Source organism: Oncorhynchus keta, unplaced genomic scaffold (assembly GCF_023373465.1).
Source record: "Oncorhynchus keta strain PuntledgeMale-10-30-2019 unplaced genomic scaffold, Oket_V2 Un_contig_911_pilon_pilon, whole genome shotgun sequence".
Classification (NCBI taxonomy): Eukaryota; Metazoa; Chordata; class Actinopteri; order Salmoniformes; family Salmonidae; genus Oncorhynchus; species Oncorhynchus keta.
The window spans coordinates 20,299-47,442 of NW_026290392.1; the positions used below are offsets into that span (position 1 = coordinate 20,299).

Genomic DNA, 27,144 nt, shown 5'->3' on the forward strand with positions numbered 1-27,144 from the left:
ACAACAGGGATAAAACACAGACAGACAGACAGACAGACAGACAGACAGACAGACAGACAGACAGACACAGACACAGACACACACACACACACACACACACACACACACACACACACACCTCTTTGTTCTTGGCCACCTCAGCGATGGCACAGCCTCTGCTTCTCAAACTCTTCGTTCTCGTCAGCCGTCTTCACCACACTGGTGCTGACCAGAGTCTTCCTGGTGTCCAGCTCTCTGGAGTCCACTTCCTCATTCCTTACACACTTCTGAGGAGCACAGAGAAACGACCATTTCATCAGTCTGATTGGTTAGTCAACAGAGAGAGAATCAGTCTGATTGGTTAGTCATCGGAGAGAGAATCAGTCTGATTGGTTAGTCAACGGAGAGAGAATCAGTCTGATTGGTTAGTCAACAAAGAGATTCAGGCTGATTGGTTAGTCAACAAGAGAATCAGTCTGATTGGTTAGTCAACAGAGAGAGAATCAGTCTGATTGGTTAGTCAACGGAGAGAGAATCAGTCTGATTGGTTAGTCAACGGAGAGAGAATCAGTCTGATTGGTTAGTCAACAGAGAGAGAATCAGTCTGATTGGTTAGTCAACGAGAGAGAATCAGTCTGATTGGTTAGTCAACGGAGAGAGAATCAGTCTGATTGGTTAGTCAACGGAGAGAGAATCAGTCTGATTGGTTAGTCAACAGAGAGAGAATCAGTCTGATTGGTTAGTCAACGGAGAGAGAATCAGTCTGATTGGTTAGTCAACAAAGAGATTCAGGCTGATTGGTTAGTCAACAAAGAGAGAATCAGTCTGATTGGTTAGTCAACAGAGAGAGAATCAGTCTGATTGGTTAGTCAACGGAGAGAGAATCAGTCTGATTGGTTAGTAAACGGAGAGAGAATCAGTCTGATTGGTTAGTCAACAGAGAGAGAATCAGACTGATTGGTTAGTCAACGGAGAGAGAATCAGTCTGATTGGTTAGTCAACAAAGAGATTCAGGCTGATTGGTTAGTCAACAAAGAGAGAATCAGTCTGATTGGTTAGTCAACAGAGAGAGAATCAGTCTGATTGGTTAGTCAACGGAGAGAGAATCAGTCTGATTGGTTAGTCAACGGAGAGAGAATCAGTCTGATTGGTTAGTCAACAGAGAGAGAATCAGTCTGATTGGTTAGTCAACGGAGAGAGAATCAGTCTGATTGGTTCGTCAACGGAGAGAGAATCAGTCTGATTGGTTAGTCAACGGAGAGAGAATCAGTCTGATTGGTTAGTCAACGGAGAGAGAATCAGTCTGATTGGTTAGTCAACGGAGAGAGAATCAGTCTGATTGGTTAGTCAACGGAGAGAGAATCAGTCTGATTGGTTAGTCAACAGAGAGAGAATCAGTCTGATTGGTTAGTCAACGGAGAGAGAATCAGCCTGATTGGTTAGTCAACGGAGAGAGAATCAGTCTGATTGGTTAGTCAACGGAGAGAGAATCAGCCTGATTGGTTAGTCAAGGAGAGAGAATCAGTCTGATTGGTTCGTCAACAGAGAGAGTATCGGACTGATTGGTTAGTCAACAAAGAGAGAATCAGTCTGATTGGTTAGTCAACGGAGAGAGAATCAGCCTGATTGGTTAGTCAACGGAGAGAGAATCAGTCTGATTGGTTCGTCAACAGAGAGAGAATCAGTCTGATTGGTTAGTCAACGGAGAGAGAATCAGTCTGATTGGTTAGTCAACAAAGAGAGAATCAGTCTGATTGGTTAGTCAACAGAGAGAGTATCGGACTGATTGGTTAGTCAACAAAGAGAGAATCAGTCTGATTGGTTAGTCAACAAAGAGAGAATCAGTCTGATTGGTTAGTCAACAAAGAGAGAATCAGTCTGATTGGTTAGTCAACGGAGAGAGAATCAGCCTGATTGGTTAGTCAACAAAGAGAGAATCAGTCTGATTGGTTAGTCAACAGAGAGAGTATCGGACTGATTGGTTAGTCAACAAAGAGAGAATCAGTCTGATTGGTTAGTCAACAGAGAGAGAATCAGTCTGATTGGCTGTGCGTGGAACTCGTTAAATATTGGCAGGTCATACCTGTCCGAAGGGCACGAAGGGAGGGGCTCCACCTTCTCGTCCGATGTTACTCCTGCTGTGTTTGGCCAAGCTCTGGAGGTCAAAGGGGAGAAGAATTTAGAACGCCCTTGAGTATATATTTAGACATTCTGAATTCCATTCCTTTACTTAGATGTGTGTGTATTGGGTATATGTTGTGTAATTAGATGTGTGTGTATTGGGTATGTGTTGTGTAGATGTGTCTATTGGGTATATGTTGTGTAATTAGATGTGTGTGTATTGGGTATGTGTTGTGTATATGTGTCTATTGGGTATATGTTGTGTAATTAGATGTGTGTGTGTATTGGGTATGTGTTGTGTATATGTGTGTGTGTATTGGGTATGTGTTGTGTAGATGTGTGTATTGGGTATATGTTGTGTATATGTGTGTGTATTGGGTATATGTTGTGTAATTAGATGTGTGTGTATTGGGTATATGTTGTGTAGATGTGTGTGTATTGGGTATATGTTGTGTAATTAGATGTGTGTGTATTGGGTATATGTTGTGTAGATGTGTGTGTGTATTGGGTATGTGTTGTGTAATTAGATGTGTGTGTATTGGGTATATGTTGTGTAATTAGATGTGTGTGTATTGGGTATATGTTGTGTAGATGTGTGTGTATTGGGTATATGTTGTGTAATTAGATGTGTGTGTATTGGGTATATGTTGTGTAGATGTGTGTGTATTGGGTATATGTTGTGTATATGTGTGTGTGTGTATTGGGTATGTGTTGTGTAGATGTGTGTATTGGGTATATGTTGTGTATATGTGTGTGTGTATTGGGTATATGTTGTGTAACTAGATGTGTGTGTATTGGGTATATGTTGTGTAGATGTGTGTGTATTGGGTATATGTTGTGTAATTAGATGTGTGTGTATTGGGTATGTTGTGTAGATGTGTGTGTATTGGGTATATGTTGTGTAGATGTGTGTGTATTGGGTATATGTTGTGTAGATGTGTGTGTATTGGGTATGTGTTGTGTAATTAGATGTGTGTGTATTGGGTATGTGTTGTGTAATTAGATGTGTGTGTATTGGGTATGTGTTGTGTAGATGTGTGTGTATTGGGTATATGTTGTGTAGATGTGTGTGTATTGGGTATATGTTGTGTAATTAGATGTGTGTGTATTGGGTATATGTTGTGTAGATGTGTGTGTATTGGGTATATGTTGTGTAGATGTGTGTGTATTGGGTATATGTTGTGTAATTAGATGTGTGTGTATTGGGTATATGTTGTGTAATTAGATGTGTGTGTATTGGATATATGTTGTGTAGATGTGTGTATTGTGTATATGTTGTGTAATTAGATGTGTGTGTATTGGGTATATGTTGTGTAGATGTGTGTGTATTGGGTATATGTTGTGTAATTAGATGTGTGTGTATTGGGTATATGTTGTGTAGATGTGTGTGTATTGGGTATATGTTGTGTAGATGTGTGTGTATTGGGCATATGTTGTGTAATTAGATGTGTGTGTATTGGGTATATGTTGTGTAGATGTGTGTGTATTGGGTATATGTTGTGTAGATGTGTGTGTATTGGGTATGTGTTGTGTAGATGTGTGTGTATTGGGTATGTGTTGTGTAATTAGATGTGTGTGTATTGGGTATGTGTTGTGTAATTAGATGTGTGTGTGTATTGGGTATATGTTGTGTAGATGTGTGTGTATTGGGTATATGTTGTGTAGATGTGTGTGTATTGGGTATGTGTTGTGTAGATGTGTGTGTATTGGGTATATGTTGTGTAATTAGATGTGTGTGTATTGGGTATATGTTGTGTGTATTGTGTAATTTGTTCGGTATTGCTGTCGGAAGTAGAAACACAAGCATTTCGTTGCACCCCAATAACATCAGCTAAACATGTTTACATGACCAATAAAATTAGATTCGATTTTTGTTTTTACCTCTTATTTTAGGAACAAAGTACTTAAGAGTACAGATTATTATATGGGACAATAAACAAACGATTTTGAGAAAAGATAATTTAAAAAAAAAAATGTAATTGAATAAATGTATTAATTTATATAACAGATACAATTTTATGAATTGAAGGTTATTTGCTGATGTAAAAATCTAAAAACCCCTTTACAACGCCCTTTACAACACCCTTTAGTACACCCTTTAGTACACCCTTTAGTACGCCCCTTTAACGCCCTTTACAACACCCTTTACAACACCCTTTACATCACCCTTTACAACACCCTTTACAACACCCTTTAGTACACCCTTTAGTACGCCCTTTAGTACGCCCTTTACAACGCCCTTTACAACGCCCTTTAGTACGCCCTTTAGTACACCCTTTAGTACGCCCTTTACAACACCCTTTACAACGCCCTTTACAACGCCCTTTACAACACCCTTTAGTACGCCCTTTAGTACGCCCTTTACAACGCCCTTTAGTACGCCCTTTACAACGCCCTTTAGTACGCCCTTTACAACGCCCTTTACAACGCCCTTTACAACGCCCTTTAGTACGCCCTTTACCCAAAGCCCTTCAGGACAACCTTTACAAAGCCCTTTACAACGCCCTTTACAACGCCCTTCAGGACAACCTTTTGCATGGTCCTTTGAACCAGACAGGACGAACAACTGTCCATTAACAGCGTAATAAACACCACCATTTGAGGTGCAGGCCCTCTATTCCCCGTATAGTATAAAGAGTCTAGTGCACTACTTTTGAAGTGCACGCCCTATGTAGGAAATAAGGTCCTGTTTGGAACACAGTCACAGAGACAGTCTGCTGTAAAACGAAGGGTAAAAAACACCTCCTCTTCCTCACCCTTTGCAGTTCCCATTTCTCCATCATGTGGTCGACCTCCCCTCCGAGGACGGAGATCTTGGAGTCGTCCAGAAGCAGAATGCCATTCTTCACCTGGACCGTACCAAGGACCTTCACCTTGGTTCCTGGAGGGGTGTTCAGGCTAAAAGATATAAAACAATACGGGGGGGGTGAATTAGGGAGGCCAGAGGACAGCTCCATAGAGAACCCATTGTGTATTAAACGGAGAGCTCAGTAGATCAAATCAATTAAGCGGTTAAAGGAAGCTTAATAAACCAATGCCAAAACAAACAAACAAACAAACAAACAAACAAACAAACAAACGAGGAGATTGACTATAATAGGTTTACATGGAGCATGTTTACAGGTACATTTCATCCAGACTGGCGACAGTAATGGAATGGAAGCACAGGTTAACCTAATACTGGATAGGACAAAAACAACAGCAGGAGATTGATAAATAATATATATAATAATATATGCCATTTAGCTGACGCTTTTATCCAAAGCGACTTACAGTCACGTGTGCATACATTCTACGTATGGGTGGTCCCGGGAATTGAACCCACTAACCTGGCGTTACAAGCGCCATGCTCTACCAACTGAGCTACAGAAGGACCAACAATAGATGTCGATCTCTGTAAGAACGGCACAAACAACAGACAGAACAGACAGTGTATTGGTGTGAAAGCAGTTTTTGGGGGGGGGTTTGGGGGGCAGCTTTAATTAGAAAAGTAAAAACAACAAATCATCACGATTCATTTTTCCCTTCCTAAAACTCTTCATCCAGCCAGCTATGCCTGTGATGGCTACTGTCCAACAAGGGCTAGCCGTGCCAAAAGAACAGCTTAGCTTACGTTACCCACAAACCCTCTCTGTCCTGTCAGACCGTGCCCTATCCAGACCACTCTTCTAAATGACACGCTGTGTGGCAGTAGGATGGTGAGACTGAGGGATTGTGTCCTGAAATAGCACCCTATAGAAACACAGATGTGTCATTTAGAAAAGTGGTCTGGATAGGGCATGGCCTGTGGCCAAAAGTAGTGCACTATATAGGGAATAGGGGGGGCCCAAATTGGGACACACACTAGGAATAATCCCATTCCCCGGTTCAGACCGTTCTCATTTTAAATTAACAGCCCAGTTCTGATCACCACCACCTCTGAGCCCCCGGCCCGCGTCCCAAACGGGATCCTATTCCCTATGTAGTGCACTACTTTTGACCAAAGCCTGATGGGAAATAAGGTGCTATTTGGAATTCAGCCTCCCTAGTCCTCTCATTAAAAAGCACAGGGACTTAGAGGGATGTCCAGCTGCTGATGCAGCAATTAGGGATTTCACGTCCAACCCAATGGCTCAGTACGTCCAACCCAATGGCCCAGTACGTCCAACCCAATGGCCCAGTACGTCCAACCCAATGGCCCAGTACGTCCAACCCAATGGCCCAGTACGTCCAACCCAATGGCCCAGTACGTCCAACCCAATGGCCCAGTACGTCCAACCCAATGGCCCAGTACGTCCAACCCAATGGCCCAGTACGTCCAACCCAATGGCCCAGTACGTCCAACCCAATGGCCCAGTACGTCCAACCCAATGGCCCAGTACGTCCAACCCAATGACCCAGTACGTCCAACCCAATGGCCCAGTACGTCCAACCCAATGGCCCAGTACGTCCAACCCAATGGCCCAGTACGTCCAACCCAATGGCCCAGTACGTCCAACCCAATGGCCCAGTACGTCCAACCCAATGGCCCAGTACGTCCAACCCAATGGCCCAGTACGTCCAACCCAATGGCCCAGGCCCAAGTACTTCCAACCCAATGGCCCAGTACGTCCAACCCAATGGCCCAGTACGTCCAACCCAATGGCCCAGTACGTCCAACCCAATGGCCCAGTACGTCCAACCCAATGGCCCAGTACGTCCAACCCAATGGCCCAGTACGTCCCAACCCAATGACCTAGCTACGTCCAACCCAATGGCCCGGGACGTCCCACTATCCCAATGGCCCGAGCAGGGTCCAACCCAACGGCCCACTACGTCAACCCAATGGCCCAGTCCTCCAACCCAATGGCCTAGCTGGGACTGGACGTCCTCCCCCAATGGCCTGGGACTGGAGCGTCCAACCCAATGGCCCAGTACGTCCAACCCAATGGCCCAGCACGTCCAACCCAATGGCTCAGCACGTCCTCCCAACCCAATGGCCCACTGGAGCACGATCCTCCCTCCCTCCACCAACCCAGCTGGGCTCAGTACGTCCTCCTCCCCCAATCAGAGCTAGCTGGGACAGGTCGTCCAACCCAATGGCCCAGTACTTCCAACCCAATGGCCCAGTCCACTCCAACCCAATGGGCCCAGGTCGTCCCAACCCAATGGCCCAGTACGTCCAACCCAATGGCCCGGTCGTCCAACCCAATGACCCAGCTACGTCCCTCCAACCCAATGGCCCAGCACGTCCAACCCAATGGCCCAGTCGTCCAACCCAATGGCTGGGACTGGAGCAGGGTCCCCTCCCCCAATGGCCCAGTACAGGGTCCAACCCAATGACCCAGTACGTCTCTATCAAGCGGCTCAGACAGCTTGGAGCTGTCTCCCTCCCTCCCTCCACTATCAGAGCTAGCTGGGACTGGAGCAGGGTCCTCCCTCCCTCCACTATCAGAGCTAGCTGGGACTGGAGCAGGGTCCTCCCTCCCTCCACTATCAGAGCTAGCTGGGACTGGAGCAGGGTCCTCCCTCCCTCCACTATCAGAGCTAGCTGGGACTGGAGCAGGATCCTCCCTCCCTCCACTATCAGAGCTAGCTGGGACTGGAGCAGGATCCTCCCTCCCTCCACTATCAGAGCTAGCTGGGACTGGAGCAGGATCCTCCCTCCCTCCACTATCAGAGCTAGCTGGGACTGGAGCAGGATCCTCCCTCCCTCCCTCCACTATCAGAGCTAGCTGGGACTGGAGCAGGATCCTCTCTCAGGGTACTGTCTCATAATGACACTGTGGAACGAATTGGGCTGCACGCCATTACAAACTAACCTCTTTCTGTTTCCTTCTATCCATCCTCTCATCCATCTCGTTCTGTTTCCTTTTCTCTCTCTCTCCCTCACTCCCTCTTTCTCCCTCCCTCCCTCCCTCCCTCCCTCTCTCTCTCTCCACTATCAGAGCTAGCTGATATCAACAGAACAGACACTAGTTAGTGTTGCCATAATAAAAGGGTTGTACTGTTCTCTCCTCGCGGATAGATTCCGGGCAAGCTCTCCTCTCCGTCCCAAATGGGACCCTAATCCCCTTTGTAGTGCACTAACATCGTTTTGAGTCCATAGATAATAGGGAACCATGTGGGACTCAGCGTTCCTCTCCGGCCACTCCACCTGTAGGGGCTGGCTGGTCGCCACGGCAGCCGTCGCCGCGGACGCTGCTTGGATGGAGTTGTAATTAAGGAAACGGATTGGTAGCGGATCAGCCACTGAGGAGTGGAAATTGCAGAGAGAGGAGAAGAAAGCGAGAGAGATGGAGGCCGGGGGAGGGAGGAGGGAGGGAGGGAGGGAGGGACGGAGGGAGGGAGGGAGGGAGGGAGGGAGGGAGGGAGGGAGGGAGGGAGGGGGCTGAGGAAGTTCAGAAAGTCATCAACATCGGTCTGTGCTTCCATTTCAAAAGCAAGACGAGAGTTTTGGTTGAAAATGAGGATCTACGATACTGGCTGATTGGTTGACAGGAGTGAAGCAGCACCAGTCTACAGGTCTATGCAGGTCAGTCTACAGGTCAGTCTACAGGTCTATACAGGTCAGTCTACAGGTCAGTCTACAGGTCAGTCTACAGGTCTATGCAGGTCAGTCTACAGGTCAGTCTACAGGCCTATACAGGTCAGTCTGCAGGTCAGTCTACAGGTCAGTCTACAGGTCTATACAGGTCAGTCTACAGGTCAGTCTACAGGTCAGTCTACAGGTCTATACAGGTCAGTCTACAGGTCAGTCTACAGGCCTATACAGGTCAGTCTACAGGTCAGTCTACAGGTCAGTCTACAGGTCTATGCAGGTCAGTCTACAGGTCAGTCTACAGGCCTATACAGGTCAGTCTACAGGTCAGTCTACAGGTCTATACAGGTCAGTCTGCAGGTCAGTCTACAGGTCAGTCTGCAGGTCAGTCTACAGGTCTATGCAGGTCAGTCTACAGGTCAGTCTACAGGTCAGTCTACAGGTCTATACAGGTCAGTCTGCAGGTCAGTCTACAGGTCTATACAGGTCAGTCTACAGGTCAGTCTACAGGTCAGTGTACAGGTCTATACAGGTCAGTCTATAGGTCAGTCTGCAGGTCAGTCTACAGGTCTATACAGTCAACAGGAGGTGATTTGTACTGTATCCACTTCTAAATGGTAATTCATAATCGATAGCAACAGTGTGTCACCAAGACAGTTCCTTTCTGCAGTCATTTTTACATGAGGTACACATTCAGAGTACTAATATATTTTGGGGGAAATCAATTGAAATGTCATAAAATGGCATTTCCTTATAAAAAGAAAAAGTGAAAAAGCCCTGTCTAACAAGGCGGGGGGGGGGGTCTACTAAGCTATATGGAATTGTTTTAAAAGGTCATAAAATGGCATTTCCTTACTAAGCTATATGGAATTGTTTTAAAAGGTCATAAAATGGCATCTCCTTACTAAGCTATATGGAATTGTTTTAAAAAGGTCATAAAATGGCATTTCCTTACTAAGCTATATGGAATTGTTTTAAAAGGTCATAAAATGGCATTTCCTTACTAAGCTATATGGAATTGTTTTAAAAAGGTCATAAAATGGCATTTCCTTACTAAGCTATATGGAATTGTTTTAAAAAGGTCATAAAATGGCATTTCCTTACTAAGCTATATGGAATTGTTTTAAAAAGGTCATAAAATGGCATTTCCTTACTAAGCTATATGGAATTGTTTTAAAAGGTCATAAAATTGCATTTCTTTACTAAGCTAACATATGGAATTATTATTAAAAAATATGTTTTTGGTGGATTTTTTTAAATTTGGCCTTACGGCTATTAGACAATAGAAGCACATTGAATAACAGATTCACTGCATGGAACAGATAAACCCCCCCAAAAAAAAAAACATCATAAGGAAGTTTGTTCTGAAGTGTCTGTCCTATATCTAAGAGATATAAGATCGGGAAACTATTTATAATTTTTGGATCGTGTATTTTATCCCTTATTGTTGGCACTTAAACTATCTCCATATATCTTCCCATTCATTTTTTAAACTCGTTTCCCGGGGACAGAGGCTTGTTGGTGTCCTATAGAGCAAAACAACCGTTTCGTGAGAGTCTCGATTCACTGTGCCATGGACATGGACTATAGGGGGTTAAAGAGGAAGGATTCACTGTGCCGTGGACATGGACTATAGAGGGTTAAAGAGGAAGGATTCACTGTGCCGTGGACATGGACTATAGAGGGTTAAAGAGGAAGGATTCACTGTGCCGTGGACATGGACTATAGGGGGTTAAAGAGGAAGGATTCACTGTGCCGTGGACATGGACTATAGGGGGTTAAAGAGGAAGGATTCACTGTGCCGTGGACATGGACTATAGGGGGTTAAAGAGGAAGGATTCACTGTGCCGTGGACATGGACTATAGAGGGTTAAAGAGGAAGGATTCACTGTGCCGTGGACATGGACTATAGGGGGTTAAAGAGGAAGGATTCACTGTGCCGTGGACATGGACTATAGAGGGTTAAAGAGGAAGGATTCACTGTGCCGTGGACATGGACTATAGAGGGTTAAAGAGGAAGGATTCACTGTGCCGTGGACATGGACTATAGAGGGTTAAAGAGGAAGGATTCACTGTGCCGTGGACTATAGAGGGTTAAAGAGGAAGGATTCACTGTTCTCTACCTGATCTGGGACAGGTGTTTGAACTAGTAGTTGTTCTCTACCTGATCTGGGACAGGTATTTGAACTAGTAGTTGTTCTCTACCTGATCTGGGACAGGTGTTTGAACTAGTAGTTGTTCTCTACCTGATCTGGGACAGGTGTTTGAACTAGTAGTTGTTCTCTACCTGATCTGGGACAGGTATTTGAACTAGTAGTTGTTATCTACCTGATCTGGGACAGGTGTTTGAACTAGTAGTTGTTCTCTACCTGATCTGGGACAGGTATTTGAACTAGTAGTTGTTCTCTACCTGATCTGGGACAGGTGTTTGAACTAGTAGTTGTTCTCTACCTGATCTGGGACAGGTGTTTGAACTAGTAGTTGTTCTCTACCTGATCTGGGACAGGTGTTTGAACTAGTAGTTGTTATCTACCTGATCTGGGACAGGTGTTTAAACTAGTAGTTGTTCTCTACCTGATCTGGGACAGGTGTTTGAACTAGTAGTTGTTCTCTACCTGATCTGGGACAGGTATTTGAACTAGTAGTTGTTCTCTACCTGATCTGGGACAGGTATTTGAACTAGTAGTTGTTATCTACCTGATCTGGGACAGGTGTTTGAACTAGTAGTTGTTCTCTACCTGATCTGGGACAGGTGTTTGAACTAGTAGTTGTTCTCTACCTGATCTGGGACAGGTATTTGAACTAGTTGTTGTCTACCTGATCTGGGACAGGTATTTGAACTAGTAGTTGTTATCTACCTGATCTGGGACAGGTGTTTGAACTAGTAGTTGTTATCTACCTGATCTGGGACAGGTATTTGAACTAGTAGTTGTTCTCTACCTGATCTGGGACAGGTGTTTGAACTAGTAGTTGTTCTCTACCTGATCTGGGACAGGTGTTTGAACTAGTAGTTAGTTGTTCTCTACCTGATCTGGGACAGGTATTTGAAATAGTAGTTGTTATCTACCTGATCTGGGACAGGTGTTTGAACTAGTAGTTGTTCTCTACCTGATCTGGGACAGGTGTTTGAACTAGTAGTTAGTTGTTCTCTACCTGATCTGGGACAGGTATTTGAAATAGTAGTTGTTATCTACCTGATCTGGGACAGGTATTTGAACTAGTAGTTGTTCTCTACCTGATCTGGGACAGGTGTTTGAACTAGTAGTTGTTATCTACCTGATCTGGGACAGGTGTTTAAACAAGTAGTTGTTCTCTACCTGATCTGGGACAGGTGTTTGAACTAGTAGTTGTTCTCTACCTGATCTGGGACAGGTGTCTGAACTAGTAGTTGTTCTCTACCTGATCTGGGACAGGTGTTTGAACTAGTAGTTGTTCTCTACCTGATCTGGGACAGGTGTTTGAACTAGTAGTTGTACTCTACCTGATCTGGGACAGGTGTTTGAACTAGTAGTTGTACTCTACCTGATCTGGGACAGGTGTTTGAACTAGTAGTTGCCTACCTGATCTGGGTGTGTCCGTTTGAACTAGTAGTTGTATCTCCTGGGGGCTCCCTGAGACTCCTAGTTGTCCTGATCTGGGAGGTGTTTGAACTAGTAGTTGTCCTCACCTTCTGGGACCTGACAGGTATTTGAACTAGTACCATCTCAACTGATCTGGGACAGGTGTTTGAACTAGGTTGATGGAAAAGATCTGGGACAAGACAACCTGATCTGGGTGTTAATTGAAGCACACTGGTTCACAAACCTGATCTTAGGTACAGACTAGTAGTGAGTTAGGGGTCCGTATTCATTAGGGCACACTGGAGCAAAAATCTGGGACAGGTTTGGTACAGCCAGAGAGTGAACTTAGTTGTCCTACCTGATCTGGGACACTGTGCAAAAAGTTTTTAGTACAGCCAGAGAGTGAGGTGGGTCCGTACTGATCTGGGACAGGGCACACTGTAGCAAAAACCTTTGGGTACAGCCAGAGAGTGAGTTGGGGTCAGGTATTCATTAGGGCACACTGAACTAGCAAAACCTGTTTAGTACAGCCAGAGAGTGAGTTAGGGTCCTACCATGATCTGGGCACACTGTAGAAAAACCTTTTAGTACAGCCAGAGAGTGAGTTAGGGTCCGTATTCATCTGGGCACAGGGAGCAAAAAGTAGTTTAGTACAGCCAGAGAGTGAGTTGGGGTCCGTATTCATTAGGGCACACTGTAGCAAAAACCTTTTAGTACAGACAGAGAGTGAGTTAGGGTCCGTATTCATTAGGGCACACTGTAGCAAAACCTTTTAGTACAGCCAGAGAGTGAGTTAGGGGTCCGTATTCATTGGGGCACACTGTAGCAAAAACCTTTTAGTACAGCCAGAGAGTGAGTTTAGGGGTCCGTATTCATTAGGGCACACTGTAGCAAAAACCTTTTAGTACAGCCAGAGACTGAGGGCGTGAGTTAGGGGTCCGTATTCATTAGAGCACACTGTAGCAAAAACCTTTTAGTACAGCCAGAGAGTGAGTTAGGGGTCCGTATTCATTAGAGCACACTGTAGCAAAAACCTTTTAGTACAGACAGAGAGTGAGTTAGGGGTCCGTATTCATTAGGGCACACTGTAGCAAAAACCTTTTAGTACAGCCAGAGAGTGAGTTAGGGGTCCGTATTCATTAGGGCACACTGTAGCAAAAACCTTTTAGTACAGCCAGAGAGTGAGTTAGGGGTCCGTATTCATTAGGGCACACTGTAGCAAAAACCTTTTAGTACAGCCAGAGAGTGAGTTAGGGGTCCGTATTCATTAGGGCACACTGTAGCAAAAACCTTTTAGTACAGCCAGAGAGTGAGTTAGGGGTCCGTATTCATTAAGCACCAAACAGATGAAAACAGACAAAGCGAGAGGGGAGCTGAACTTGTCCAATAAGGATATTTTCTCCGCTCCGGTGTGTCCTAATGTCAGGGTTTGTTGCAGTAAAGACATCAGCCTTGTAACCAGGAACTGGCAAACAACCTCACCAGATGGTTCCAGCATCAATAACTGCTCCTCTGGGATGAATAAAGTTTATTGAATTGAGCTGCCCTCGCCGTCTCCTCGCTCAAATGGACCTGACTGCTTTTACAGTTGTCGGGAAGTTTACATCCACTTAGGTTGGAGTCATTAAAACTAGTTTACATACACTTAGGTTGGAGTCATTAAAACTAGTTTACACACACTTAGGTTGGAGTCATTAAAACTAGTTTACATACACTTAGGTTGGAGTCATTAAAACTAGTTTACATACACTTAGATTGGAGTCATTAAAACTAGTTTATATCCACTTAGATTGGAGTCATTAACACTAGTTTACATACACTTAGGTTGGAGTCATTAAAACTAGTTTACATCCACTTAGGTTGGAGTCATTAAAACTAGTTTACATACACTTAGGTTGGAGTCATTACAACTAGTTTACATACACTTAGGTTGGAGTCATTAAAACTAGTTTACATACACTTAGGTTGGAGTCATTAAAACTAGTTTACATACACTTAGGTTGGAGTCATTAAAACTAGTTTACATACACTTAGGTTGGAGTCATTAAAACTAGTTTACATCCACTTAGGTTGGAGTCATTAAAACTAGTTTACATCCACTTAGGTTGGAGTCATTAAAACTAGTTTACATCCACTTAGGTTGGAGTCATTAAAACTAGTTTACATCCACTTAGGTTGGAGTCATTAAAACTAGTTTACATACACTTAGGTTGGAGTCATTAAAACTAGTTTACATCCACTTAGGTTGGAGTCATTAAAACTAGTTTACATACACTTAGGTTGGAGTCATTAAAACTAGTTTACATCCACTTAGGTTGGAGTCATTAAAACTAGTTTACATCCACTTAGGTTGGAGTCATTAAAACTAGTTTACATCCACTTAGGTTGGAGTCATTAAAACTAGTTTACACCCACTTAGGTTGGAGTCATTAAAACTAGTTTACATACACTTAGGTTGGAGTCATTAAAACTAGTTTACACCCACTTAGGTTGGAGTCATTAAAACTAGTTTACATCCACTTAGGTTGGAGTCATTAAAACTAGTTTACATCCACTTAGGTTGGAGTCATTAAAACTAGTTTACATACACTTAGGTTGGAGTCATTAAAACTAGTTTACATCCACTTAGGTTGGAGTCATTAAAACTAGTTTACATCCACTTAGGTTGGAGTCATTAAAACTAGTTTACATCCACTTAGGTTGGAGTCATTAAAACTAGTTTACATCCACTTAGGTTGGAGTCATTAAAACTAGTTTACATCCACTTAGGTTGGAGTCATTAAAACTAGTTTACATCCACTTAGGTTGGAGTCATTAAAACTAGTTTACATCCACTTAGGTTGGAGTCATTAAAACTAGTTTACATCCACTTAGGTTGGAGTCATTAAGACGAGTTTACACCCACTTAGGTTGGAGTCATTAAAACTAGTTTACATCCACTTAGGTTGGAGTCATTAAGTTTACATACACTTAGGTTGGAGTCATTACAGTTTACATCCACTTAGGTTGGAGTCATTAAGACGAGTTTACATCCACTTAGGTTGGAGTCATTAAAACTAGTTTACATACACTTAGGTTGGAGTCATTAAAACGAGTTTACATCCACTTAGGTTGGAGTCATTAAAACTAGTTTACATCCACTTAGGTTGGAGTCATTAAAACTAGTTTACATCCACTTAGGTTGGAGTCATTAAAACTAGTTTACATCCACTTAGGTTGGAGTCATTAAAACTAGTTTACATCCACTTAGGTTGGAGTCATTAAAACTAGTTTACATCCACTTAGGTTGGAGTCATTAAAACGAGTTTACACCCACTTAGGTTGGAGTCATTAAAACTAGTTTACATACACTTAGGTTGGAGTCATTAAAACTAGTTTACATCCACTTAGGTTGGAGTCATTAAAACTAGTTTACATACACTTAGGTTGGAGTCATTAAAACTAGTTTACATCCACTTAGGTTGGAGTCATTAAAACTAGTTTACATACACTTAGGTTGGAGTCATTAAAACAGTTTACATCCACTTAGGTTGGAGTCATTAAGACGAGTTTACACCCACTTAGGTTGGAGTCATTAAAACTAGTTTACATACACTTAGGTTAGTCATTAAGACGAGTTTACCCACTTAGGTTGGAGTCATTAAAACTAGTTTACATCCACTTAGGTTGGAGTCATTAAAACTAGTTTACATACACTTAGGTTGGAGTCATTAAAACTAGTTTACATACACTTAGGTTGGAGTCATTAAAACTAGTTTACATACACTTAGGTTGGAGTCATTAAGACGAGTTTACACCCACTTAGGTTGGAGTCATTAAAACTAGTTTACATACACTTAGGTTGGAGTCATTAAGACGAGTTTACATCCACTTAGGTTGGAGTCATTAAGACGAGTTTACACCCACTTAGGTTGGAGTCATTAAAACTAGTTTACATACACTTAGGTTGGAGTCATTAAAACTAGTTTACATCCACTTAGGTTGGAGTCATTAAAACTAGTTTACATACACTTAGGTTGGAGTCATTAAGACGAGTTTACACCCACTTAGGTTGGAGTCATTAAAACTAGTTTACATACACTTAGGTTGGAGTCATTAAGACGAGTTTACATACACTTAGGTTGGAGAGTTTACATACACTTAGGTTGGAGTCATTAAAACTAGTTTACATACACTTTGGTTGGAGTCATTAAAACTAGTTTACATACACTTAGGTTGGAGTCATTAAAACTAGTTTACATACACTTAGGTTGGAGTCATTAAAACTAGTTTACATACACTTAGGTTGGAGTCATTAAAACTAGTTTACATACACTTAGGTTGGAGTCATTAAAACTCATGTTTCAACCACTCCACACATGTTTTGTTAACTAACTATAGTTTAGGAAAGTCGGTTAGGACATCTACTTTGTGCGTTGACACAATTAATGTTTCCAACAATTGTTTACAAACATATTATTTCACTTATTACTTCACTGTTTCACAATTCCAGTGGGTCAGAAGTTTACATACACTAAGTTGACTGAGCCTCTAAACAGCTTGGAAAATTCCCCCAACTTATTGTGGGAAGCTTGTGGAAGGCTACCCGAAACGTTTCACCCAAGTTAAACAATTTAAAGGCAATGCTACCAAATACTAATTGAGTGTATGTAAACTTCTGACCCACTGGGAATGTGATGGAAAAAATAAAAACTGAAAGAAATAATTCTCTCTACTATTATTCTGACATTTCACATTCTTAAAATAGTGGTGATCCTAAATGACCTAAGACAGGGAATTTTTGCCAGGATTAAATTTCAGGAATTGTGAAAAACTGATTTTAAATGCATTTGGCTTAGGTGTATGTAAACTTCAACTGTAAGTACCTGACCTTTCTTAATGCTTATGTACCTGACCTTCCTTAACGATCATGTACCTGACCTTCCTTAATGCTCATGTACCTGACCTTCCTTAATGCTTATGTACCTGACGATCATGTACCTGACCTTCCTTAATGCTTATGTACCTGACCTTCCTTAACGACCATGTACCTGACCTTCCTTAACGATCATGTACCTGACCTTCCTTAATGCTTATGTACCTGACCTTCCTTAACAATCATGTACCTGACCTTCCTTAATGCTTATGTACCTGACCTTCCTTAACGATCATGTACCTGACCTTCCTTAATGCTTATGTACCTGACCTTCCTTAACGATCATATACCTGACCTTCCTTAATGATCATGTACCTGACCTTCCTTAATGCTCATGTATCTGACCTTCCTTAATGACCATGTACCTGACCTTCCTTAACGACCATGTTCCTGACCTTCCTTAATGCTCATGTACCTGACCTTCCTTAACGATCATGTACCTGACCTTCCTTAACGATCATGTACCTGACCTTCCTTAACGATCATGTACCTGACCTTCCTTAACGATCATGTACCTGACCTTCCTTAACGATCATGTACCTGACCTTCCTTAACGATCATGTACCTGACCTTCCTTAACGATCATGTACCTGACCTTCCTTAACGATCATGTACCTGACCTTCCTTAACGATCATGTACCTGACCTTCCTTAACGAACATGTACCTGACATTCCTTAATGACCATGTACCTGACCTTCCTTAATGACCATGTACCTGACCTTCATTAATGCTTAAGTACCTGACCTTCCTTAATGCTTAAGTACCTGACCTTCCTTAACGACCATGTACCTGACCTTCCTTAACGATCATGTACCTGACCTTCCGTAACGATCATGTACCTGACCTTCCGTAACGATCATGTACCTGACCTTCCTTAATGCTTAAGTACCTGACCTTCCTTAACGATCATGTACCTGACCTTCCTTACCGGCCATATACCTGACCTTCCTTACCGGCCATATACCTGACCTTCCTTAACGGTCATATACCTGACCTTCCTTAACGATCATGTACCTGACTTTCCTTAACGATCATGTACCTGACCTTCCTTAATGCGTATGTACCTGACCTTCCTTAACGATCATGTACCTGACCTTCCTTAACGATCATGTACCTGACCTTTCTTAACGACCATGTACCTGACCTTCCTTAACGATCATGTACCTGACCTTCCTTAACGACCATGTACCTGACCTTCCTTAACGATCATGTACCTGACCTTCCTTAACGATCATGTACCTGACCTTCCTTAACGATCATGTACCTGACCTTTCTTAACGACCATGTACCTGACCTTCCTTAACGATCATGTACCTGACCTTCCTTAACGACCATGTACCTGACCTTCCTTAACGACCATGTACCTGACCTTCCTTAACGATCATGTACCTGACCTTCCTTAACGATCATGTACCTGACCTTTCTTAACGACCATGTACCTGACCTTTCTTAACGACCATGTACCTGACCTTCCTTAACGACCATGTACCTGACCTTCCTTAACGACCATGTACCTGATCTTCCTTAACGACCATGTACCTGACCTTCCTTAACGACCATGTACCTGACCTTCCTTAACGACCATGTACCTGACCTTCCTTAACGACCATGTACCTGACCTTCCTTAACGATCATGTACCTGACCTTCCTTAACGATCATGTACCTGACCTTCCTTAACGATCATGTACCTGACCTTCCTTACCGACCATATATCTGACCTTCCTTAACGATCATGTACCTGACCTTCCTTACCGGCCATATATCTGACCTTCCTTAACGACCATGTACCTGACCTTCCTTACCGGCAATATACCTGACCTTCCTTAACGATCATGTACCTGACCTTCCTTAACGACCATGTACCTGACCTTCCTTAACGACCATGTACCTGACCTTCCTTAACGATCATGTACCTGACCTTCCTTAACGATCATGTACCTGACCTTCCTTAACGACCATGTACCTAACCTTCCTTAACGATCATGTACCTGATCTTCCTTAACGATCATGTACCTGACCTTCCTTAACGACCATGTACCTAAACTTCCTTAACGATCATGTACCTGATCTTCCTTAACGATCATGTACCTGACCTTCCTTAACGACCATGTACCTAACCTTCCTTAACGATCATGTACCTGATCTTCCTTAACGATCATGTACCTGACCTTCCTTAACGACCATGTACCTAACCTTCCTTAACGATCATGTACCTGATCTTCCTTAACGATCATGTACCTGACCTTCCTTAACGATCATGTACCTGACCTTCCTTAACGACCATGTACCTGACCTTCCTTAACGATCATGTACCTGACCTTCCTTAACGATCATGTACCTGACCTTCCTTAACGATCATGTACCTGACCTTCCTTACCGGCCATATATCTGACCTTCCTTAACGACCATGTACCTGACCTTCCTTACCGGCCATATACCTGACCTTCCTTAACGATCATGTACCTGACCTTCCTTAACGACCATGTACCTGACCTTCCTTAACGACCATGTACCTGACCTTCCTTAACGACCATGTACCTGACCTTCCTTAACGATCATGTACCTGACCTTCCTTAACGATCATGTACCTGACCTTCCTTAACGACCATGTACCTGACCTTCCTTAACGATCATGTACCTGACCTTCCTTAACGATCATGTACCTGACCTTCCTTAACGACCATGTACCTAAACTTCCTTAACGATCATGTACCTGATCTTCCTTAACGATCATGTACCTGACCTTCCTTAACGACCATGTACCTGACCTTCCTTAACGATCATGTACCTGACCTTTCTTAACGATCATGTACCTGACCTCCCTTAACGCTGATGTACCGTTAAACAGAGTGTGTTTGTTCTTCAGGTCCATGTTGTAAACAGAGAAGTGGCAACTAAAAAGCCATAAAGAAATAACACTACTCAGATGGTTCTTTTCACAGCTGGTTCCCTCGTTTACATTCAACTGAGGTTTACACGTTCCAATTAAAATGGTTTCTGGGCTCCAAGAGCTGGCAATCTACGGCATATTCAATCACCTCTTTGTAAATGCAGTACATATTAATTGCAGTCTAGTGATAACCAACTCTGGGAAAAGAGCCAAGCAAAGATGATAGTAACGTAATGCAGACAGACTGAGACATTCTGAATCACCAGCATTGATGGCGCTTCCCCTGTTAGACTAATGCAGAGTGGGAGTTGGACTTACCTGAAAGGAGTGCAATATCTTATACAGAGCCTTAGGAGGACCGTGGGTTATTATCTCTGAGGACCGTGGGTTATTATCTCTCTGAGGACCGTGGGTTATTATCTCTCTGAGGACCGTGGGTTATTATCTCTCTGAGGACCGTGGGTTATTAGCTCTCTGAGGACCGTGGGTTATTATCTCTGAGGACCGTGGGTTATTATCTCTCTGAGGACCGTGGGTTATTAGCTCTCTGAGGACCGTGGGTTATTATCTCTGAGGACCGTGGGTTATTATCTCTGAGGACCGTGGGTTATTATCTCTCTGAGGACCGTGGGTTATTAGCTCTCTGAGGACCGTGGGTTATTATCTCTGAGGACCGTGGGTTATTATCTCTGAGGACTGTGGGTTATTATCTCTGAGGACCGTGGGTTATTAGCTCTCTGAGGACCGTGGGTTATTAGCTCTCTGAGGACCGTGGGTTATTATCTCTCTTAGGAACGTGGGTTATTATCTCTGAGGACCGTGGGTTATTATCTCTGAGGACCGTGGTTTATTATCTCTCTGAGGACCGTGGGTTATTAGCTCTCTGAGGACCGTGGGTTATTAGCTCTCTGAGCTTTAGGAGGACCGTGGGTTATTAGCTCTCTGAGGACCGTGGGTTATTATCTCTCTGAGGACCGTGGGTTATTAGCTCTCTGAGGACCGTGGGTTATTAGCTCTCTGAGGACCGTGGGTTATTAGCTCTCTGAGGACCGTGGGTTATTAGCTCTCTGAGGACTGTGGGTTATTAGCTCTCTGAGGACCGTGGGTTATTAGTTCTCTGAGGACCGTGGGTTATTAGCTCTCTGAGCTTTAGGAGGACCGTGGGTTATTAGCTCTCTGAGCTTTAGGAGGACCGTGGGTTATTAGCTCTCTGAGCTTTAGGAGGACCGTGGGTTATTAGCTCTCTGAGGACCGTGGGTTATTAGCTCTCTGAGGACCGTGGGTTATTAGCTCTCTGAGCTTTAGGAGGACCGTGGGTTATTAGCTCTCTGAGCTTTAGGAGGACCGTGGGTTATTAGCTCTCTGAGGACCGGGGGTTATTATCTCTGAGGACCGTGGGTTATTAGCTCTCTTTGCTTTAGAAGGACCGTGGGTTATTAGCTCTCTGAGCATTAGGAGGACCGTGGGTTATTAGCTCTCTGAGCTTTAGAAGGACCGTGGGTTATTAGCTCTCTGAGGACCGTGGGTTATTAGCTCTCTGAGGACCATGGGTTATTAGCTCTCTGAGCTTTAGAAGGACCGTGGGTTATTAGCTCTCTGAGGACCGTGGGTTATTAGCTCTCTTTGCTTTAGAAGGACCGTGGGTTATTAGCTCTCTGAGGACCGTGGGTTATTAGCTCTCTTTGCTTTAGAAGGACCGTGGGTTATTAGCTCTCTTTGCTTTAGAAGGACCGTGGGTTATTAGCTCTCTGAGCTTTAGAAGGACCGTGGGTTATTAGCTCTCTGAGCTTTAGAAGGACCGTGGGTAATTAGCTCTCTGAGCTTTAGGAGAACCGTGGGTTATTAGCTCTCTGAGGACCGTGGGTTATTAGCTCACATACAAATTAATTAATTAATTATCTCCCTCGTCATCATCTGTGGCTTTTTCTCAGTTGAACTCAGTGCAACTCCCCACATGGCTGAAGGAAGGAATGAAGGCATTTTAAAGCTGGTGTGACAGAGACATCTAGTGGCCTTTGGAAGTAGTGCATTTTTCTGTATTTCTCAAACGTGCACAGGGCAGTGTAACCAACAGGGTATCAAACCCGGGTCAGGTGCATGTTGTTTTCAAGGCTGAGATAAATAGCCCACTGAGCTAAACGCCTAGGAGTTAGCTTTCCATGTTGCCATGTGTCTTCAGCATGGGTACTCACCATAACAGTCTAGCTTGACTAACCCCCATCCACTATTAGATCTATGACCATAGCAGTCTAGCTTGACTAACCTCCATCCACTATTAGATCTATGACCATAACAGTCTAGCTTGACTAACCCCATCCACTATTAGATCTATGACCATAACAGTCTAGCTTGACTAACCCCCATCCACTATTAGATCTATGACCATAACAGTCTAGCTTGACTAACCTCCATCCACTATTAGATCTATGACCATAGCAGTCTAGCTTGACTAACCCCCCATCCACTATTAGATCTATGACCATAACAGTCTAGCTTGACTAACCTCCATCCACTATTAGATCTATGACCATAGCAGTCTAGCTTGACTAACCTCCATCCACTATTAGATCTATGACCATAACAGTCTAGCTTGACTAACCCCCATCCACTATTAGATCTATGACCATAGCAGTCTAGCTTGACTAACCCCCATCCACTATTAGATCTATGACCATAACTGTCTAGCTTGACTAACCTCCATCCACTATTAGATCTATGACCATAGCAGTCTAGTTTGACTAACCTCCATCCACTATTAGATCCATGACCATAGCAGTCTAGCTTGACTAACCTCCATCCACTATTAGATCTATGACCATAACAGTCTAGCTTGACTAACCTCCATCCACTATTAGATCTATGACCATAGCAGTCTAGCTTGACTAACCTCCATCCACTATTAGATCTATGACCATAGCAGTCTAGCTTGACTAACCTCCATCCACTATTAGATCTATGACCATAGCAGTCTAGCTTGACTAACCTCCATCCACTATTAGATCTATGACCATAACAGTCTAGCTTGACTAACCTCCATCCACTATTAGATCTATGACCATAGCAGTCTAGCTTGACTAACCTCCATCCACTATTAGATCTATGACCATAACAGTCTAGCTTGACTAACCTCCATCCACTATTAGATCTATGACCATAGCAGTCTAGCTTGACTAACCTCCATCCACTATTAGATCTATGACCATAGCAGTCTAGCTTGACTAACCTCCATCCACTATTAGATCTATGACCATAGCAGTCTAGCTTGACTAACCTCCATCCACTATTAGATCTATGACCATAGCAGTCTAGCTTGACTAACCTCCATCCACTATTAGATCTATGACCATAACAGTCTAGCTTGACTAACCTCCATCCACTATTAGATCTATGACCATAGCAGTCTAGCTTGACTAACCTCCATCCACTATTAGATCTATGACCATAACAGTCTAGCTTGACTAACCTCCATCCACTATTAGATCTATGACCATAGCAGTCTAGCTTGACTAACCCCCATCCACTATTAGATCTATGACCATAACAGTCTAGCTTGACTAACCTCCATCCACTATTAGATCTATGACCATAACAGTCTAGCTTGACTAACCTCCATCCACTATTAGATCTATGACCATAACAGTCTAGCTTGACTAACCTCCATCCACTATTAGACATTCCTGTTGGTTCTAACTTTGTTTTTGTTTTTGTTCTGTATCGAATCATTATGAATCTTTGACAGTTTCTCTGACCCTTGGGTGCACACACACACACACACACACACACACACACACACACACACACACACACACACACACACACACACACACACACACACTGCCTCACCTTCTCCACCCGGCCACTGTTGATGTCCGCAGGGAGAAACTTCCTGCCAATAGGCCTCAGGTCACTCTGTAGAGATAGTCACAGAGACAGGGGGAGGGAGAAATAAGCAACACTTATCCCAACCAACATATTAGGCCGACAATGAGATGACCTGTAGTAAACCTCGAGATGCACAATTGAAAAGCAATGTAGAGAAACCTGTTTTGAAAGCTCTGGCAAATATTGGCCTGAATCTTGATTCTCCACACGTCTCTCAGAGTGGGCAAGAGCACACCCCTAGTCACGGACGTCAAAAACTATTGGATTGGTTTGAGTCTGATTCGTCTGATTGGGGCGGCAGGGTAGCCTAGTGGTTAGAGCGTTGGACTAGTAACCGGAAGGTTGCGAGTTCAAACCCCCGAGCTGACAAGGTACAAATCTGTCGTTCTGCCCCTGAACAGGCAGTTAACCCACTGTTCCTAGGCCCTCATTGAAAATAAGAATTTGTTCTTAACTTTCATTTATCTGACATACCGGCAAAACATTCAATAACGAATATTCAAAGCAATGTAGAGGAATCTGTTTTACACAAACCTGTTTTTGTAAAAAGCTTGATTGATTTATTTATTTTTTATAAATGAGGTTGACTGTAAGCACAACGTCTCTTTTCTACTCAAACCCCCTGGGGTCAGTTAAATGTCCATCGACACAGGTGAAAGGGGAAAACGTTTTTTTGTTTTTGTTGTTGGTATACTAGAAGAGAGATGTGAGAATACTAGCTACTTACATTGAGTGCAATGCGAATAATGTAATTAGCTGAGGGGTTCTCAGAAGTGCCTTTCAACTCCTCTATTCCTTCGTCTGTAAGGTACCTGTGTAGGAGGTCAACCAAAAGAAAGGGCTCATATATCAACGGCGTAACCAATGGTTATTAAACAACAACACGCCAGCTAGCCACAGTGAACAAACACATTGAAATTCAAAAGCTAGCCAGCCAACTCGCATATCACTCGAGTGTACTTAAATAACGTAGCTAACAACTGACGAGCAGATCAACTTTGAAGATATATTAATAGCTAGCTACAGTAATGTAGAGCTAGCTACAGTACAGTAATGTAGAGCTAGCTACAGTAATGTAGAGCTAGCTATAGTACAGTAATGTATAGCTAGCTACAGTACAGTAATGTAGAGCTAGCTAGCTACAGTACAGTAATGTAGAGCTAGCTAGCTACAGTACAGTAATGTAGAGCTAGCTACAGTACAGTAATGTAGCTAGCTAGCTACAGTACAGTAATGTAGAGCTAGCTACAGTACAGTAATGTATTGCTAGCTAGCTACAGTACAGTAATGTATTGCTAGCTAGCTACAGTACAGTAATGTATTGTACAGTAATGTATTGCTAGCTACAGTACAGTAATGTATTGCTAGCTACAGTACAGTAATGTAGAGCTAGCTACAGTAATGTAATGTATTGCTAGTTAGCTACAGTACAGTAATGTATTGCTAGCTAGCTACAGTACAGTAATGTATTGCTAGCTAGCTACAGTACAGTAATGTATTGCTAGCTACAGTACAGTAATGTATTGCTAGCTACAGTACAGTAATGTAGAGCTAGCTACAGTACAGTAATGTATTGCTAGTTAGCTACAGTACAGTAATGTATTGTAGCTGTACAGTAATGTATTGCTAGCTACAGTACAGTAATGTAGAGCTAGCTACAGTACAGTAATGTGTTGCTAGGTAGCTACAGTACAGTAATGTAGAGCTAGCTAGCTACAGTAATGTATTGCTAGGTAGCTACAGTACAGTAATGTATTGCTAGCTACAGTACAGTAATGTATTGCTAGCTACAGTACAGTAATGTAGAGCTAGCTACAGTACAGTAATGTATTGTTAGCTAGTAATGTATTGCTAGCTAGCTACAGTACAGTAATGTATTGCTAGCTAGCTACAGTACAGTAATGTGTTGCTAGCTAGCTACAGTACAGTAATGTATTGCTAGCTAGCTACAGTACAGTAATGTGTTGCTAGCTAGCTACAGTACAGTAATATTGCTAGCTAGCTACAGTACAGTAATGTATTGCTAGCTACAGTACAGTAATGTAGAGCTACATGCTAGCTAGCTACAGTACAGTAATGTATTGCTAGCTAGCTACAGTACAGTAATGTATTGCTAGCTACAGTACAGTAATGTATTGCTAGCTACAGTACAGTAATGTAGAGCTAGCTACAGTAATGTAATGTATTGCTAGTTAGCTACAGTACAGTAATGTATTGCTAGCTAGCTACAGTACAGTAATGTGTTGCTAGGTAGCTACAGTACAGTAATGTAGAGCTAGCTACAGTACAGTAATGTGTTGCTAGGTAGCTACAGTACAGTAATGTATTGCTAGCTAGCTACAGTACAGTAATGTAGAGCTAGCTAGCTACAGTACAGTAATGTATTGCTAGGTAGCTACTTAGCTTCAAATGAGCATACACGGCCTTGTTAGTTAGCATATCAAAGCTAAACATGCTAAAATAATTGACAGCAATTTGCAAGACAAATTCACAACATCAACGGCCAAAATAACAATTATTAGCTACTGTTACCAGTCCGTAGGCCAGAAATGTCATATATCTATCTACATTATCACAGGCATCACAGTATGTGAGATCCTAAATGAGGTGTTAACTAGAAAAGCTAAAGCTATGCTAGCAAAGTGAACGTGTAATGTAGCTAACTAGCTAGCACATTAGCCACAAGCTACCCACCAGCCTTCTTTAGTGAGGGCTAAGTTGATTTCAGCCATTTTCTTTCAAATCAATTTTAAAAAGTATCAAATGGAAAATATAGTCGATGAACTATTTAATTTGTGGATTATCCATTGTTTTTTTTTTTTTATCTTTAATAATTAATCCGATAATCAATGAGTTTAGCCGGATATTTTTAGCGTTTTGCCGGACTAAAAACAAATGACCTGCGGTTGGAAGAGAAGTCAAAGTTGAATCTGATTCTTGTCGTGCAAAAGAGGGAAGGAAGAAAAACAGCAGCCCCGGTGGCAAAGACAGTCACTACATCTCCGGTGCTTTTATCAATCCAATGATCTATCTACTACACTCTGTGAAATATAATCATATTAGTTTCAATGTTTCCATTTCAACATTGTTTCCCCCCTCCCTTTACGACTGCCGACCAGACACATACACTCTTAGAACTGTTATGAGCACAAGCACATTTTTATTTATTTAACCAGGGAGGCAAGTTGAGAACAAGTTCTCATTTACAATTGTGACCTGGCCAAGATAAAGCAAAGCAGTTCGACGTATACAACAACACAGAGTTACACATGGACTAATACAAACATACAAGTCAA

General features: G+C 42.9%; 1 protein-coding gene and 2 long non-coding RNA genes across 6 annotated transcripts in view; 1 reads left to right on the forward strand and 2 right to left on the reverse strand.

Annotated features, from left to right (window-relative positions):
* Positions 1–26,788, reverse strand: part of LOC127927038 (tudor domain-containing protein 3-like) — a 43,078-nt gene extending 16,290 nt beyond the window's left edge. Inside the window, 8 exon segments of the mRNA XM_052512690.1 lie at positions 119–152; positions 154–266; positions 2,063–2,134; positions 4,857–4,998; positions 10,723–10,745; positions 23,810–23,875; positions 24,576–24,660; positions 26,543–26,788. Coding sequence (XP_052368650.1) covers positions 119–152; positions 154–266; positions 2,063–2,134; positions 4,857–4,998; positions 10,723–10,745; positions 23,810–23,875; positions 24,576–24,660; positions 26,543–26,580 — 573 coding nt within the window. The 5' untranslated portion in view covers positions 26,581–26,788.
* On the forward strand, positions 13,690–15,019 carry LOC127927037 (uncharacterized). The gene is made up of 3 exons (XR_008125968.1): positions 13,690–13,843; positions 13,984–14,578; positions 14,684–15,019. It is a non-coding gene; the product is annotated as an uncharacterized LOC127927037 (long non-coding RNA).
* LOC127927036 (uncharacterized) lies at positions 22,460–23,472 on the reverse strand. Of its 4 annotated transcripts, none has more exons than XR_008125964.1 (3): positions 23,334–23,472; positions 22,806–23,285; positions 22,460–22,517 (listed from the first exon to the last, which is right to left on the reverse strand). It is a non-coding gene; the product is annotated as an uncharacterized LOC127927036 (long non-coding RNA). The 4 variants fall into 4 exon arrangements; XR_008125965.1 differs by having other exon boundaries at positions 22,806–22,949; positions 23,094–23,472; XR_008125967.1 differs by having other exon boundaries at positions 22,806–23,045; positions 23,094–23,472.
* Positions 26,789–27,144: the final 356 nt, after the last annotated feature.